The 14,127-nt window shown below is 39.1% G+C and overlaps 2 protein-coding genes and 1 long non-coding RNA gene across 3 annotated transcripts; all 3 read left to right on the forward strand.

The window, feature by feature from the left end:
- Window positions 1-258: 258 nt before the first annotated feature.
- On the forward strand, window positions 259-5,838 carry LOC141846718 (bZIP transcription factor 29-like). The gene is made up of 4 exons (XM_074734755.1): window positions 259-1,475; window positions 1,562-1,694; window positions 1,776-1,860; window positions 5,391-5,838. The coding sequence occupies exons 1-4, from the start codon at window positions 397-399 to the stop codon at window positions 5,639-5,641; spliced, it is 1,548 nt and encodes a 515-aa protein (XP_074590856.1). The 5' UTR covers window positions 259-396; the 3' UTR covers window positions 5,642-5,838.
- Window positions 5,839-7,382: 1,544 nt separating this feature from the next.
- Window positions 7,383-9,247, forward strand: LOC141845841 (uncharacterized). The gene is made up of 3 exons (XR_012603303.1): window positions 7,383-7,483; window positions 8,795-8,999; window positions 9,082-9,247. It is a non-coding gene; the product is annotated as an uncharacterized LOC141845841 (long non-coding RNA).
- A 2,482-nt stretch (window positions 9,248-11,729) lies between these two features.
- LOC141846774 (uncharacterized) lies at window positions 11,730-12,972 on the forward strand. The gene has a single exon (XM_074734818.1). It carries the CDS (start codon window positions 11,852-11,854, stop codon window positions 12,812-12,814), a length of 963 nt encoding a protein of 320 aa, XP_074590919.1. The 5' UTR covers window positions 11,730-11,851; the 3' UTR covers window positions 12,815-12,972.
- The last annotated feature ends 1,155 nt before the right edge of the window (window positions 12,973-14,127 follow it).

The raw sequence follows: 14,127 nt of genomic DNA on the forward strand, positions 1-14,127 counted from the left end.
CGCTTCGCTACTCCATGCGGAGCGGAACAACGACGTGCGCAGACGAAAGCGCGCGGATCACGGATTCGCTGCTAGATTCGAACAGGAAGGATGCTTCTTCTCCAGTGAAGATTGAAGTAGAGGTGGGTCCCAAGTGCGATTAGCTAAACGGTGTCGAGAAGATGCAGGGGGAGAAAGTGAGAGGAGACACGAATTCTGCAACGACAACGGGAGCGCCATGAATAGAACTGCTTTGTTCTATCTCCTTTCTATCTCGCATCGTCTCTTCCGCCCCCAACTCGCGTCGGCCGCCGCTCGCCGGCAATCCTCTTCTCGTCTTCTTCTAGCACCACCATTACATATAGTTCCTTATCCTCCTCTTCGTCGGTGGAAATAAAGAGATCTGGAGAGGAAACCATGGAAGAGAGTCGCACCGACTTGGTACAGTGCTTTCGTTCCTCCTCCTCCGCCTCAGCTGCCTCCGCAGCGGCCGCCGCAGGCTCTTCTCCTTGCTCCCCTTCCTTCATTCCTAGGCCTCCCGGCCCTTTGGATCTCCCTAATTTCGGGCCGCCGTTCCGCCACTTCACTCCCAGCTTCAGCCCTGACACCGCCGCAGCCAAAAGGCCTGGCATTCCTCCGATCCCACCCTCTCCGACATCCTCAACGGCGTCGCTTCCGTTTCACTCGCGATCTCTTTCTCAATCCCTCGCCTTTGACTCGTTGGCCCACCTCCCGCCCTCTCCTGCTCCTTCTCCGCCGCCGCCTTTGCTTGTTGACTCTATGATGGTCGACGACCGTGTTCCTTCCTCTCGTACACCGACACCCCGCGACGGTCTGCCTCCTCGCCGTGCGCACCGCCGCTCCCACAGTGACGTCCCCTTCGGACTCCCACTTCCGTCACCTCCGGCGCCGCGGCCCGTGTCGTCCTCGAAGCAAGTGGAGAGCAGCGGCGGCGAGGCAGTCCGTGCGGGCGACTGCTCCAAGTCTGGAGTGGCGGCCGTGGATGATTTGATGTTTGCCTACATGGATAGCTTAGACACGTTGATCTCCTCTGGAACGGAGGATAGGCACGAGGATCTGGCGGAGTGCAGCAGGCTTAGCGGCACGAAAACAAGCGGGGCTGACAGCAGCGAGAACGAGGCGGAGAGTAGCGTCAATGAAAGCGGTGGTGATGGTGGTTGCGGTGGGGAGAGGAAGGAAGGGCACAAGAGAACCGCGGCAGTGGATCTGAAGCCAACGAATTCACGACATCGTAGGAGTATCTCCGTGGACAGTTTCGTGGGAAAGCTGCATTTTGGAGATGACTCGCCCAAATTTCCGCCCTCGCCTGGAAATCAAATGGGACAACTTTTGCGTAGTGGCTCAATGGATGAGACAATGAATACGTTCAGCTTAGAATTAGGTAACGGCGAGTTTAACGCAGCTGAGATGAAGAAAATTATGGCAGATGAAAAACTTACAGAAATGGCACTAGCTGATCCTAAGAAAGTGAAGAGGTACCTCTCTTTAACTTAATTACTGACTTCAGAGCTTCATATTCTTGACTATTTTTTTCTTCTTACTTCTATGTTCTGGATTTTAGGATTCTTGCCAACCGTATTTCAGCTGCACGTTCCAAGGAGAGGAAAATGCGCTATATTTCGGAATTGGAACATAAGGTGCAGATCTTGCAAACTGAGGCTACTACGTTATCAGCACAATTGACCATTTTACAGGTGTGGTTTCTAGTATTTTCAATAAACTTTATGTACATGCTCTTAAGTGCTTAAAGGGAGAGTTATATCATCTGCTCGCAGAGGGACTCAGCTGGGCTTACAAATCAAAACAATGAGTTGAAATTCCGTCTTCAAGCCATGGAGCAGCAAGCACATCTGAAAGATGGTAACCTTCTTATCTGTTATTGTAATTCATTTATGTGATGGGAAGGGAAAATTGCCTGAGAACAAAATACAGGAAAAACTTGCTATGAGCTTGTATTAGAGATTAATGCGGGCTTGAGATATCATTTTCACCCATATTTCTCATTTGATGAATGATTTTGCTTCTGTATTGCTACAGAACGCTTGGTAAATTTGGTCTGCATGTTCACTGTCAGAACATTCATGACCCTTAATGATGCCATGATTCTGACTGAAATTCCAAACACTCAAAACAGAATTTTTTTCAATAAAATTTCTACTATATCTCAATTTTGCATGTGCTGCTAGTGACTCCTTTGATGTCTATGTTCAAAGCTTGCATGTGCTATTTGCATGCTATTTGTAAGGTTTTATTTTTCATCCACATATTAATTGGGGTCCACTTAGATCTGATTGTGATTTGATTTAATGTTTCTTTTGACTATCTATCTATGAAGGTTTTGTGGTTTGTTTAATAGAATGTGTCATTTTCCATGAGCAAATATGCATGGCTGATATTTTAGTTGGACCATTATGTCTTTACCTCAAGATAATTCACATTTCATTTTCTATTTAATTAAATTAGGCTTTTTCTCAAACTCAATATATGTTAATGATTTATCCTCGTCATCAATTTTTTGAGATAGCAGTGTAGCCAGTACCTCTGTCTCTCTTGTTCACTCCTAATGGTTAATTGAGATATTTACTCCCATTCACTTGTGATTATTAAATCATTTGATTGTATACATGATATCTTTGAGGTGTTTTGATATAGAAACTTGTGTGAATTTTTTTTTCATTACAAGCAAAATTGTAATGTTGATATGTGAAGTCAAGGTATCTTGAGTCATGTATTTTCTTTCATTGTTTTTCTAGGAAATGGATACATGATAGTCCCTGGTTCTTAGGGTCTCCATAGCTCTAGACATAAAGGTTTACATCCATATTCTATTGTCATATGCCCCTTTATGAGTGAGTTTACTTTGCAGAGAATATCACTCACAGATAATCTTCAATTGTGTCTGTTTGTCTATGATATCTGGTGGACATTGTGACATGAATAAGAACAGAAGATCCAGAGATAGTTGGTGAACCAATAAGTATACAACTAGGTCACATTTTGTTATTTTTTGGCCGCACAAAATTTTGCAATTCTGCAATATATGTTAGTTTACACATTATGAATAACCCTATCTCTGCCGCCTATTGTTGTTCAATGTTCATCCATGCTTCTGTTGCTATAAGGATTACTGGATTAACTAGAAAACTTATTTGAGAGTTGGTAATGCGGAAAAAAGGAGAAATCTATTTTGCTTTTAAGTACTTTGATCTAGTTCTGCACTAATAAGTCATTTTGACATCCTTACATAATATTATCGAATTCCTTGGTTTAGCTGTTGACATGTGCATATATTGGCTGAATATATTTAATGCAAACTGAAAGTTAACTCATTAGAATTTCCTTCCTGGCAAAGAAATTTCTCTACCTTTTCTTTCCTAAGTTGGATACCACATAATTTTACAGCAATTTCTTCTCATGAAGATGTTTATAGATTCTATTCAAATTTTCTTGTCGTTGAACCCAATCTCGATGTAGTCCTGAACATGCTATCTGTAATCTGTGTTAGTGTGTATGACATGTTGAAGTCTATTTTTTCCATTTGAGATGTTTATAGATTCTATTCAAATTTTCTTGTTGTTGAACCCAATCTCTCTGTAGTCCTGAACATGTTATCTGCAATACATTTGTTTGTGTTAATACGTATGACATGTAGAAGTCTAATCTGTGTAACAACTTAAGTAACATGATATGTGGAGCTGCTTTAGTTTGTTTTCTCCATGCAATAGTACTAGTTGAGAAGGCTGGGAAAGTAAATTGACATGAACTCTAGTTGTAAAGTGTATTGGTATAAAATCCATATTCCATGCTATTTACATATTAAAAATATTTATTTTCTTTGAAATGTTCTACGTGGGTCTCCTTTTCTACATAAGAAGGAAATAACTAAAGAAAAAAGGTACGAGAAAAAAAATCGAATTATGAAAATTTTTTTCATCTGACTCTTTCTTGGAGGGAAAGAAAGCAGGAGAAAATTTTAAATCCTTTTTTTATATTAATAAAAAGATTTAAAAATAATTTGTCATTATTTATATTAAATTCTAATTTGAACTCTCTTACACATGAATGTGAGCTCCCCACTCAAATCTGATGGAAGCAATATAGAGAAAATTGGGAAAAGATTTTCCCTTTCTTTTCCTTCTTTCCCTTATTTGCATTAAGGGAAAGGGAGGAAAAGTGCCGCTGGGAAAGTCTTTTGTCAAACACACCTTAAGGCTTTTGTCAAGCATACTGATTATTTGTATTTGAGAATCAATAGTTTGTCAGGACTAGTAACCTTACATCTTATCCCTTCTTGATTGTAAATCCTATACATTCTTACAGGATGGTAGAATAGTTTTATTATAGATACCACATACCCAATGCAAACTTTTCAACTTCTTATCTTGCAAGTTTTGGTTACATGGATCATCATAACAGGGGAGAACCTTTAATATGGTTAACAGATGCTGAGATTGACTAGTCCGACTAGTGAGCACAGGGCACATATTTTATATACTTTTCTGGACAATGTATCATTGCTTTGGATAGTGATTGTCTAGAAGGATTTTTGGCTTCTGTCGAACAATTTCTTTTCTTTAATTTTCCTCTCTTTGTCCCACTTTTAAGATTAGCAATGTGCTCAATTCTGATTTTTCCTTTTTTTCTGTTTAAATATGTATTATTCTTCTCAGATAGTCATGTTTTGTCTCTCTACAGGCTAATTGACAATTGAATGTTTGAGATTTTGATGAAACACATGCGTTTTGCAATTTCTTATGTTAAGTTAAATTTGTAAGTTTGATTAATGCTGATTAGTGAAATACGCAATGATACTTTGTGGTTTAAGATCTTGCAAGGAAAATGTTTGTTTTGTTGACTTTTTTTTCTTCATGTATTTTAGGATGAAGTATCTAGTATGTCATGAAATTGTGTTTGAATAACTTCTAAAAGTATTCTGGTTTGTTTATATTGGAGAATGTGAAATTTTATTTTATTTCAACTAAATAGAAAACTATAAACAATTCAATAAAACACCTGAAATTGCTATCTACATATCTACATGTAAACAACATGAAAATTAGGGCGTATACATGTCACCTGACCTACATTTTGAGTATGGATCAACTAATCTGAAAAGTTAAAAAAAGGACTACAAATTGATACTTCAAGCTGTGGTGTACATGAGTCTTCCTTCTACTTTATTTCCAGAACTGATTACAGACACTAGCTGAAATCTTGATTGTGATACATTGATTTACTGTGATATTAATAGTCAATTGTTGTTAGTACTACATGTCCATACCATTCTTCATTCATCTGACTTATCAAGGAGGTTTTCCTTAAATTCAAGTACCACCTACATTTCTGTTTATTCATTCCATGTCTCACTTCAACAATCATGTATCATCCAGCCCTGAATGAGCAACTGAGCACCGAAGTCCAGCGTCTGAAACTTGCTTCCGGAGAGATCAGCGAGGCGCAGCTCTCGAAGAACATGAATCAGCAAATGCAATTGAGTCCTCAACTGTTCCAGTTGCATCAATTGCAAGAGCAGCAACAACAACAACATCATCAACAGCAGAAACAACAAATTGCGCAGGCGCCTCCGTGCCAATTGCCACCTCCCAGCAACAAACTCAAAGCCATGTTTCCGCGAAGTTAGAATCAAGCAGATGCTAAAAGGTGCCTTTTCGATCTTCCTCATGTTCAGTCAGCTCAGATATATGATGATAGCATGTTACCTAATACATATCTAGCAACTTCAGAACAGTTTGACTACAATTTTTATGTATTCTTTTAAACATTACAACTTAGTTGCGAGTCCATGGATTGCTTATATGAATAACAATTTGTTTTGCACATGATATGCTATGCTTCTAGGACAAAGTACTTGTAAGAAAAGAACATCAAGTTTGGCTGCTAGCAATGAATTTGTCCTTTTTCTTTTGGTCTGTGATTGAATCTTTTGGACAATTATGCTCTGGATCTTCCTGTTTTTCCCCCTCTTCAGAACTTGGAAATGTGAAATGAAAAAAAAAACGGTAGAAAAAGATATTTGCGGCACTTAATTTTTTTTATAAGATAAATTTTATTGTTTTTTTATGCAGATCATTTGTTTTAAAAGCTTTTTTTTTTTTAAAAAAAAGATAAAAGGAAAACCCAGGAAGTTGCTTTCTTTAGAAGAACTTTGATTGTATGGTTGCTTTTTTATTTTACCCTTTATATTTTAAAATCTTATATTTTGCTCCTTGTAGTTTATAAAATAGCATCGAAGACAGACACTGTATGCCGATGTCCCATCGAAACCTTGATATTTTAAAATATTATATTTGACCCTTTATTATATAATTAAAAATTAAAATAATAATTAAAAATTAAAATAATAATTAAAAATTAACCGGTCCCAATCGTGGTGGCTTATTAAGTCACCCGTTCGTCTGCTCTCTCTCTCTCTCTCTCTATTTCGCGCTCTCTCTCTCTCTCTCTCTCTCTCTCTCTCGTGGTTCTCAGTTCTTCCTTGCGCCTTTCGAATCTCGATCTCGATCTTCTCCTCGACTCCGCTGGCGCTTCGTCGAGCCTCTCTCCTGCGTATCCGGCGCTTTTGCAACATTTCTTCTGCTGTCTGTCTGTGCCATTTATTTGGGCAGTAAATGGAAATATCATCAGGTACCACTTTGTTTGTTGCTCATTGTTTGGAGCTTTATCAAGATCGCCTTTGCATTTTGTTCCATTTTCAGTCTGTTAATCTATTTTTGATGATCCAACGTTTTATTACGAGACCACAAGGCTTCGTTGAGCATTTTATTATCACTTGTTCTTGCATCGGTTTTTGGAAGGATACGGCTATCATCGAAGCTCGATTGAGCAGACCTAAATCGATCATCAGGTACAACTTTGTTTGTTAGTCATTGTTTGGAGCTTTATCAAGATCGCCTTTGCATTTTGTTCCATTTTCAGTCTGTTAATCTATTTTTGATGATCCATCGTTTTATTACAAGACCACAAGTCTTCGTTGAGCTTTTTATTATCACTTGTTCTTGCATCGGTTTTTGGAGGGATACGGCTATCATCGAAGCTCGATCGAGCAGACCTAGCGATATGAGTGAAACTATATACTATGCTCTTCATCGAATAAATCAAATTGTTCAATATTGAAAGTATATGAGCGATGACTGTTCTCTTACTTGTTTACTCTATTTCTGATGTTATTAACACCTATTTCTAGAGGTTGTCCAATGCGGCCTGAGCATCAAGTATCGACTAAGCAATAACTAAATTAGATGTGTCAATTTTTCTTTCTTTTTTCCTTCGTTTTGGTTTTTTATTGCCTCGATAGTATTTCAAGTATTAACTTTATTGCTTTGCCACTATTTCAGCCTGGATTTGACAATTGGCGACATTATTGTATAACAACAGGAAGTATTACATAGATATTGTTGAAACAAAGCCAAAGAGCCAGAGTGGCCACAAACTTCGGCTCTTGCAAGCAAAGCATCAGTTCAAGGTTCTTGTTTTGCTCTTGAGACATTAGACATGTTGTTCTTTCCCTATAAAAAGATTTCCTTGTTATTTTTTCTACCAAAATTTTCCCATTCCATTAAAATATTATACCTTGCCAATTGGATTACCTTTATATTCATTCTGTCTTTTGGTATGTGCACAAACATGCATGGTGCTTAGGAACCTTTCCCCCTAAAATCCCATTCTAATTCAAATGAAATGCTATTTGATTGACAAATCCCATTCTAATTAGAAGTCTGTACATTCCTATAAGTGTGACAGTAGTAAAGTGGCACAACATATGTGGTTGGGATTACTTGGTGCCAAACCATGGCGAGAGGATTAGTTGACCGTGACCGGCTAGTGTGCCTTTGTTTCTTCGCATGATAGTGGTTTGAGTGAGAGGTTTATATTTGCGTATAATCACAAAATTTTGTGTCTGCTTATATTATTTTGCTTAGATACTGAGTTGGCAATGCTATCACTTACCCCACCTCAGATCTTCTATCCTCTTTGCTCTATCCTCAACCACCCAGACATCAGTCACATATCAAGCTTTCTTTACTCATGCAATGTGACAATTTGTTTCTATGCCATCAAAAGGGACAAACTTTATGGTTAAAACAAGAGATAGAACCTTGTTAATCCTGGATTGACCCAAAGGCAAACACTTTTGTCCTGGATTAGCCGATATCAATAAGAATCGTGAACCTGTTCATTCTAGGATATGTCACAAACAGATATATGTAAAAGCCACATGTTCTATCAAGAGCTAAGAAAGGGATGAATGTGAAACAGTTCGCAGCTCAACAACACTATCAAATCTGAACCAAACAGCATAGAAAAGAGAAGGGAAAGAGAGTAAATTCTGAACAATGTTAATATGTTGTGTTTGAAGGCTGAGGTCCAACCTCCTAAAAATAGAGTGAAATGAAACTAATGGCCTATAAGGTTTCTACTTACCCATTCCTGTCAGCCATAATTAACTGTTTGTATTGGTTTTATGTCATACATGTGGGTTCATCCCTAAAACCTCAAGATAAACAAGAAAAAAAAATCAATATCTACCTATGGATTTTAATGAGAGCTCCCAATCTGTATTTGCAGTCTGTTTCGGCTATCGATTGCATCTCATAGAGATTTTGATGGTCCTAAACTAAGTCACGATGTAGTAGCCAAATAAGCTGTCAATTTTCATCATACTAATGTTTCATCTTTTTAACCATGCCAAATGTTACTTTCCTGTTAGTGTTTTAAGCTGCAGTAGAATTCTTTGTTTTCCTTTAGTTGATTAACGGAGACAGAAAATGAGCAGAAATTCACCACCCCATTTACTGGTGCTGGAGGAAGGTTAGATGAAAAATCTCCAACGAATGAAACTCCAACTAGGCCGTCTCACCTGAAGAATGGCAAATCTGTTGCCACTAACATCATCAAGCAGTCAACAACATCAACTTCACAGAGTAGCTCCTCTTGTTTTTGGTTCCAGTTCCAACCCTGCTCCAAGAGAAGCAAATAAGGTGCGCAAATTTACTTTACCTGAACATTCTCCATTATCTGATGAGAAACGTACATTGACAATTTAGTTTCTATTGACATTAGGCTACCTCAAAAGAAGTAAAAGAAGAATTTGCTAAGAAAGAACCAAACTTCCCGGCCTTCACTGGAAACGGATTCTCCCTGGGGATTGATCATTAACTTAGTTCAGAATATTTGGTCGCGTAAGTTGTTTCTTACTTGATTTAATTAAAAGTTTTTTCTAATTTATTTGGAGGTATTATTTTAAAGGTTATAATCAACATTGTGAGTTAGTACATGACGTCTTTCTTTGTCATGTTCTGGCATGTCCTCTCTTTTATGATTGTCTTATTCATAATTAATTATATTCTTAAATAACGTGATTAACATCCATTGAGTGCCTTCACAGCCAGCCTATGAGCTGTTTACAACTATTTTGAATGATAGCGATATGAAGTCCAAATTTCTCTTCCCTTGTCTCACACAAGAACATAGACATAGACCAACCAACCACCACCACCGCAAAACTAAAGAGATTGGAAATTGAAATGTAAATTATTTATGTTATAACTGTTATTATTCGTAATTATTATAATATAATATTAATTTAATATGATCAGTGTAAATCATGAAACATTGAGTTATGAATTATAATTGCTATCATACAGTATTGATTGGAATTAGTATTGATAAAGATGAAGTGTTCATATACTATACAATTTATTATTGTTGATCAGAGTGAAGTTTGTATATTGTAGTAATTATGAATTATAGTTATTATAATACAGTTTATTTATGTTGATTAGAATCAAGTATTCATATTGTATCAGTAATAGTTTGCAAAATCGTGATTCTATGTAGAATCGATTTAGGGTCAGGATTGGATCGTAGAATCGATCTTATGATTAAAAATTCTTAAAATTTTATGATACATGATTAATAATTAAAAAAATGTATCTAAAAAAGTTATTTACTATAAATAGATTAATATTTTTGTATATACATGCAACCATTGATATTCTACGCCTTAGATGATATTATTACCTATATAAATTTAAATTAATTAGTAATTTAACTATCATTTTAGTACAGTAGTACTCAATAATATTTATATTTTCATATCATAAAATGAAAATGTATAAAATTTCTATTAATGACCCAATTTAAAGTCTAACAAAATAGTTAATATAGTCTATTGAATTTTTGATTTGAACATGAATATTGAAAATAAGCATCTAAAGACCTCTAGATTACGTATAATAATAGGCAATAGGCATTAAAAAATTTATTATTTTGGGACAAAGAAACAGTAGAATATTATTGATAAAAAATTAATTCAAAAACAACTACATAGATGTTTTGAAAAAAAATAATTAAAAAATTAAAAATCTTTCAAGTCTTTGAAAAAGGTTTTAAGCGATGTTTTTGGATTTGAAATTAGATGGCTAAAGGTAAACCTTGTAATATCGGAAGAGCTTCGATTTGATATATTATAAATTTTGTAGTTCAATTCGAGTTAAAAGTTATGATATCTCAGAACTTTATACCAATCCTATTTCGATCCTATTTATCATATTTCGATCCTACTAATCCTATTATGATTCTATCGCAAAAATTGATTCTACATTATCCAAAATTGATTTATGCTTTTGGATGGTAGGATCATGATTTTACAAATATGAGTAATAATTATGAATCTATAACTACTACAACGTTAAAAATATAGATTATTTTAAAAATAAAAATATATGGATGCAAAATGAATCGTCTTATTGATAATAAATTTCAATAAAAATTGACGTTCTTTTAACTTTTATCCAATATTACTATTAGAATTCTCATGAGACTGCATGCGCCATGCATACATTTTGACATCGGCATTATCAACTTGTCCGATATCCGTTTTTGATTATTTTACCAGCAATCATTTTTCAACTGCTCGTCAATTGACAGGGGTCAACTTCTTCTGTCCTTTTAATTTAAAAAATGTCGCGTATGGTTAGCTTGTCAGGAGTATTCTGATAGGGTTTAGTGGAGTTGGTTGGTAAATCACTTTTCCAATCCTATAAGTTAACCATTGTCCGGTAAGATTCATTCCCAAACAGAAAAAGCGTACAGAAATAATGCTTCATTAAAATTCGATGCATTTTAATCGAACATCTTGAAATCTTGTCATAGAGCCAAAAGCTGAAAAGCCTCAATACTACTGAAATCCTTCTATGAAATTCATCATTTCAAGGATTCTACACGATCGATTCCACGATTATCTATGAGAAAGTAAATCGAAAAATTAAAGTTGACCACAACGAAGAAGGATATTATCTCAACTTTATCAAGATTCGATCCTTATTTATTTCTATAAATCTGTTCTATCATAATTAACTCAACTATGCTTCGAAAGCATTAGAATCTACTTTCGAGATATAGCTGAGTTATTTACGATAGAACATACTTACAGAAGATGACAAGAATTTGAATCTTGGCAAAGTCGAGCAATATCCTCCTCCGTCGTGATCAATTATAATTTCTCGATTTACTTTTTCAATATGATCGTGAGATGTGTGAGACAGTTGAGATGACAGACTATCATCTTTTAAAAAAGAAAACACTAAATCCTAATCGACTAAGCCAGACCCAGAACTCCTCTACATGATCCACTACAGATCGTCTCCCTTCTCACTGTTTATTTTCCCTCCGCTATCGGAAGTCCGCATAAATATAAGTCAAGCTTTCCATCGTCACATGTTTTTCCCCGCACACGATACTTTATCCCCTTCCTTTCTGTTTTCCTTCCCTTTCTGTTTCCTTCCTCTTCAATTCTCTTCTACTTCTCGAAGCTTCAGAATTTGAATCCATGAAATCTTCTCCTTCTCCGGCCGCCGATGCCAACCCCGCCCTTCTGCACGCCCTCCGACGCCCTATCTGTTACCTCATCCTCCTCTCCGTCGGCTACACCCTCGGTCTCCTCTCTGCTTCCCTCAACCCTCCTCCCCTGTCGCCGCCGTCGCCCACAGCGGCGAAGGTTCTGTCTTCGCCTCCGGTGGTCCCGCCCAATTTCACAGCGCCCCCGCTTCCGCCGCCGCACGACCTCCTTCGCTTCCGCACCCGGTGCGCCGATCCCATCCCCCACTCGGAGGTCCTCGAGACGATCCTCGACAAGGTCCACGACGGCAAATCGCCCTTCGACGGCTTCCCGTCGCCGGAGACGGCGGCGCTGCTGCTGCCCCCGAAGGGCCGCCCCCGCGGCTGGGGCTCCACCCTCCCGGTCTTCCGCGACTTGATGGAGTCAGTCCGCCCCCTCACCGTCATCGAGCTCGGCACTTTCCTCGGCGCCTCGGCGCTCCACATGGCGGCCGTGGCGGCCAATCTCTCCCTCCCCGCCGTCATCCTCTGCGTCGACGACTTCCGGGGCTGGCCGGGCGCTAGGGCGCGGTTCGCCACCGACCTCCCGCGGCCGCGCCACGGCGACTCGCTGCTGCTCCACCAGTTCATGGCGGGCGTGGTGGCGGCGGGCGTGGAGGGGACGGTGGTGCCGGTGCCGTTCTCGACGGCGTCGGCGCTGGGGGCGATGTGCGAGTGGGGAGTGTACGGGGACCTGATCGAGGTGGACGCCGGGCACGACTTCCACTCCGCGTGGGCGGACATCAACCGCGCCTGGGCGGTGCTCCGCCCCGGCGGCGTCCTCTTCGGCCACGATTGGCACACGGCCTTCGACGACCGCGGGGTCCGCCGCGCCGTCGTGCTCTTCGCCCGCGTTAATGGCGTGCAGGTGCGCGGCCATGGCCAGCACTGGGTGCTCTCGCCCAAACCAAAATAATTTTTTTATTTTTATTTTCTAAAATATCTTAATAATTTTACTATTATCATTTAACCTTTTATATTTTTATAACTATTATCAAAGTATCTTTCATAATTTGGAAAACAAGGTAAATTAGGAGGGAAAAATAATTTTTTTCTTTTATTTTAATTTTCTGTTCTCTGTTACCTTTTTTACTTCACATTGTAAGTGTTACTTCTTCACTCTGTTCCCTTCCCAACACCATTCAAACTGTTGGTTCAGTGTATAAATTTGAGTTCTACTACAAAAACAAGATGATTATGAGTTCAACTCGTGTTAATTCATGATAAAAGTTTGTAAACTTATTTGATACTCATTTGTGTTCTTTATTATGCATATGTTTTTACAGAAATTAAATGCTCAGAGGTGATATTCTACGCGACCCTGCTGTGCGACCCTCGTGCGCGACACAGTCGACGCCTTCAGCTTCCGGCCGCTGTCGCTGCGCCGTCCGATCACAACCGGTCGCCAGACCGGGCCCGTTCGACGCGCCACTCGTCGGCGTATCTGTCGGTGTCAGATTCTAGTCGGATTATGGCCGGAATCCGGTGCAATTTGGCCGGAAACATCTCGGCAGTGGCACGCGACGTTCCCGGCCAAATCACGGTTGGATTTCGGCCAAATCGCGATCGGAGACCGGCCGGGGAAGGATCGCCGTCGCACGCCGGTCCTTCCCTGGCCGGTCTCCGATCGTGATTTGGCTGGGAATGTCGCGTGCCATTGTCGACGTGTTTCCGGCCAAATTGCGTAGGATTTCGACCACAATCCGATTGGAATCCGACACTAACCGACGAGTGGTGCGTCGATCGGGCCCGGTCCGGTGGCCGACGGTGGTCGGACGGCGAGGTGGCAGCGGCGTTCAGGCGTATAGAACACTGTGTATTCCCACATTTGGACGGTCAGATTTGCACGATCACGCATGATTAACGATGATTAGCCTGGCACGCACGAGAGTGGCGTGTAGAATATCAATTCTGATTAAATGCTTATGCAATATATATCTTGATTTCAAGCTTGAACTTGAAATATATATTGAACTCCATTAAAAATTAAGCTCTAACTCAGTTTGCTTACAAAAGAGGCTAACTTTGCTATTGGCTTATTATCGATTTGTATTCAATTTTCCATGTCAAAAGGTTGATTTGCATGTAAATATGAAAAATATGACCAAAAAGGTTGACTTAATTTGGTATAATTTCAACCTCAAGAGTTTATTTATCTGATGAACAGGAGTAAAGGGAAAGAAACAAAAAAGGGATCTCCTATAACAACACTTTGTTATGGAGGGGAAT

The sequence above is a fragment of the Curcuma longa genome, chromosome 15, assembly GCF_044706935.1.
Source record: "Curcuma longa cultivar G26 ecotype Majalengka, Jawa Barat chromosome 15, ITB_CL_G26_1.1, whole genome shotgun sequence".
NCBI classification, from domain to species: Eukaryota; Viridiplantae; Streptophyta; class Magnoliopsida; order Zingiberales; family Zingiberaceae; genus Curcuma; species Curcuma longa.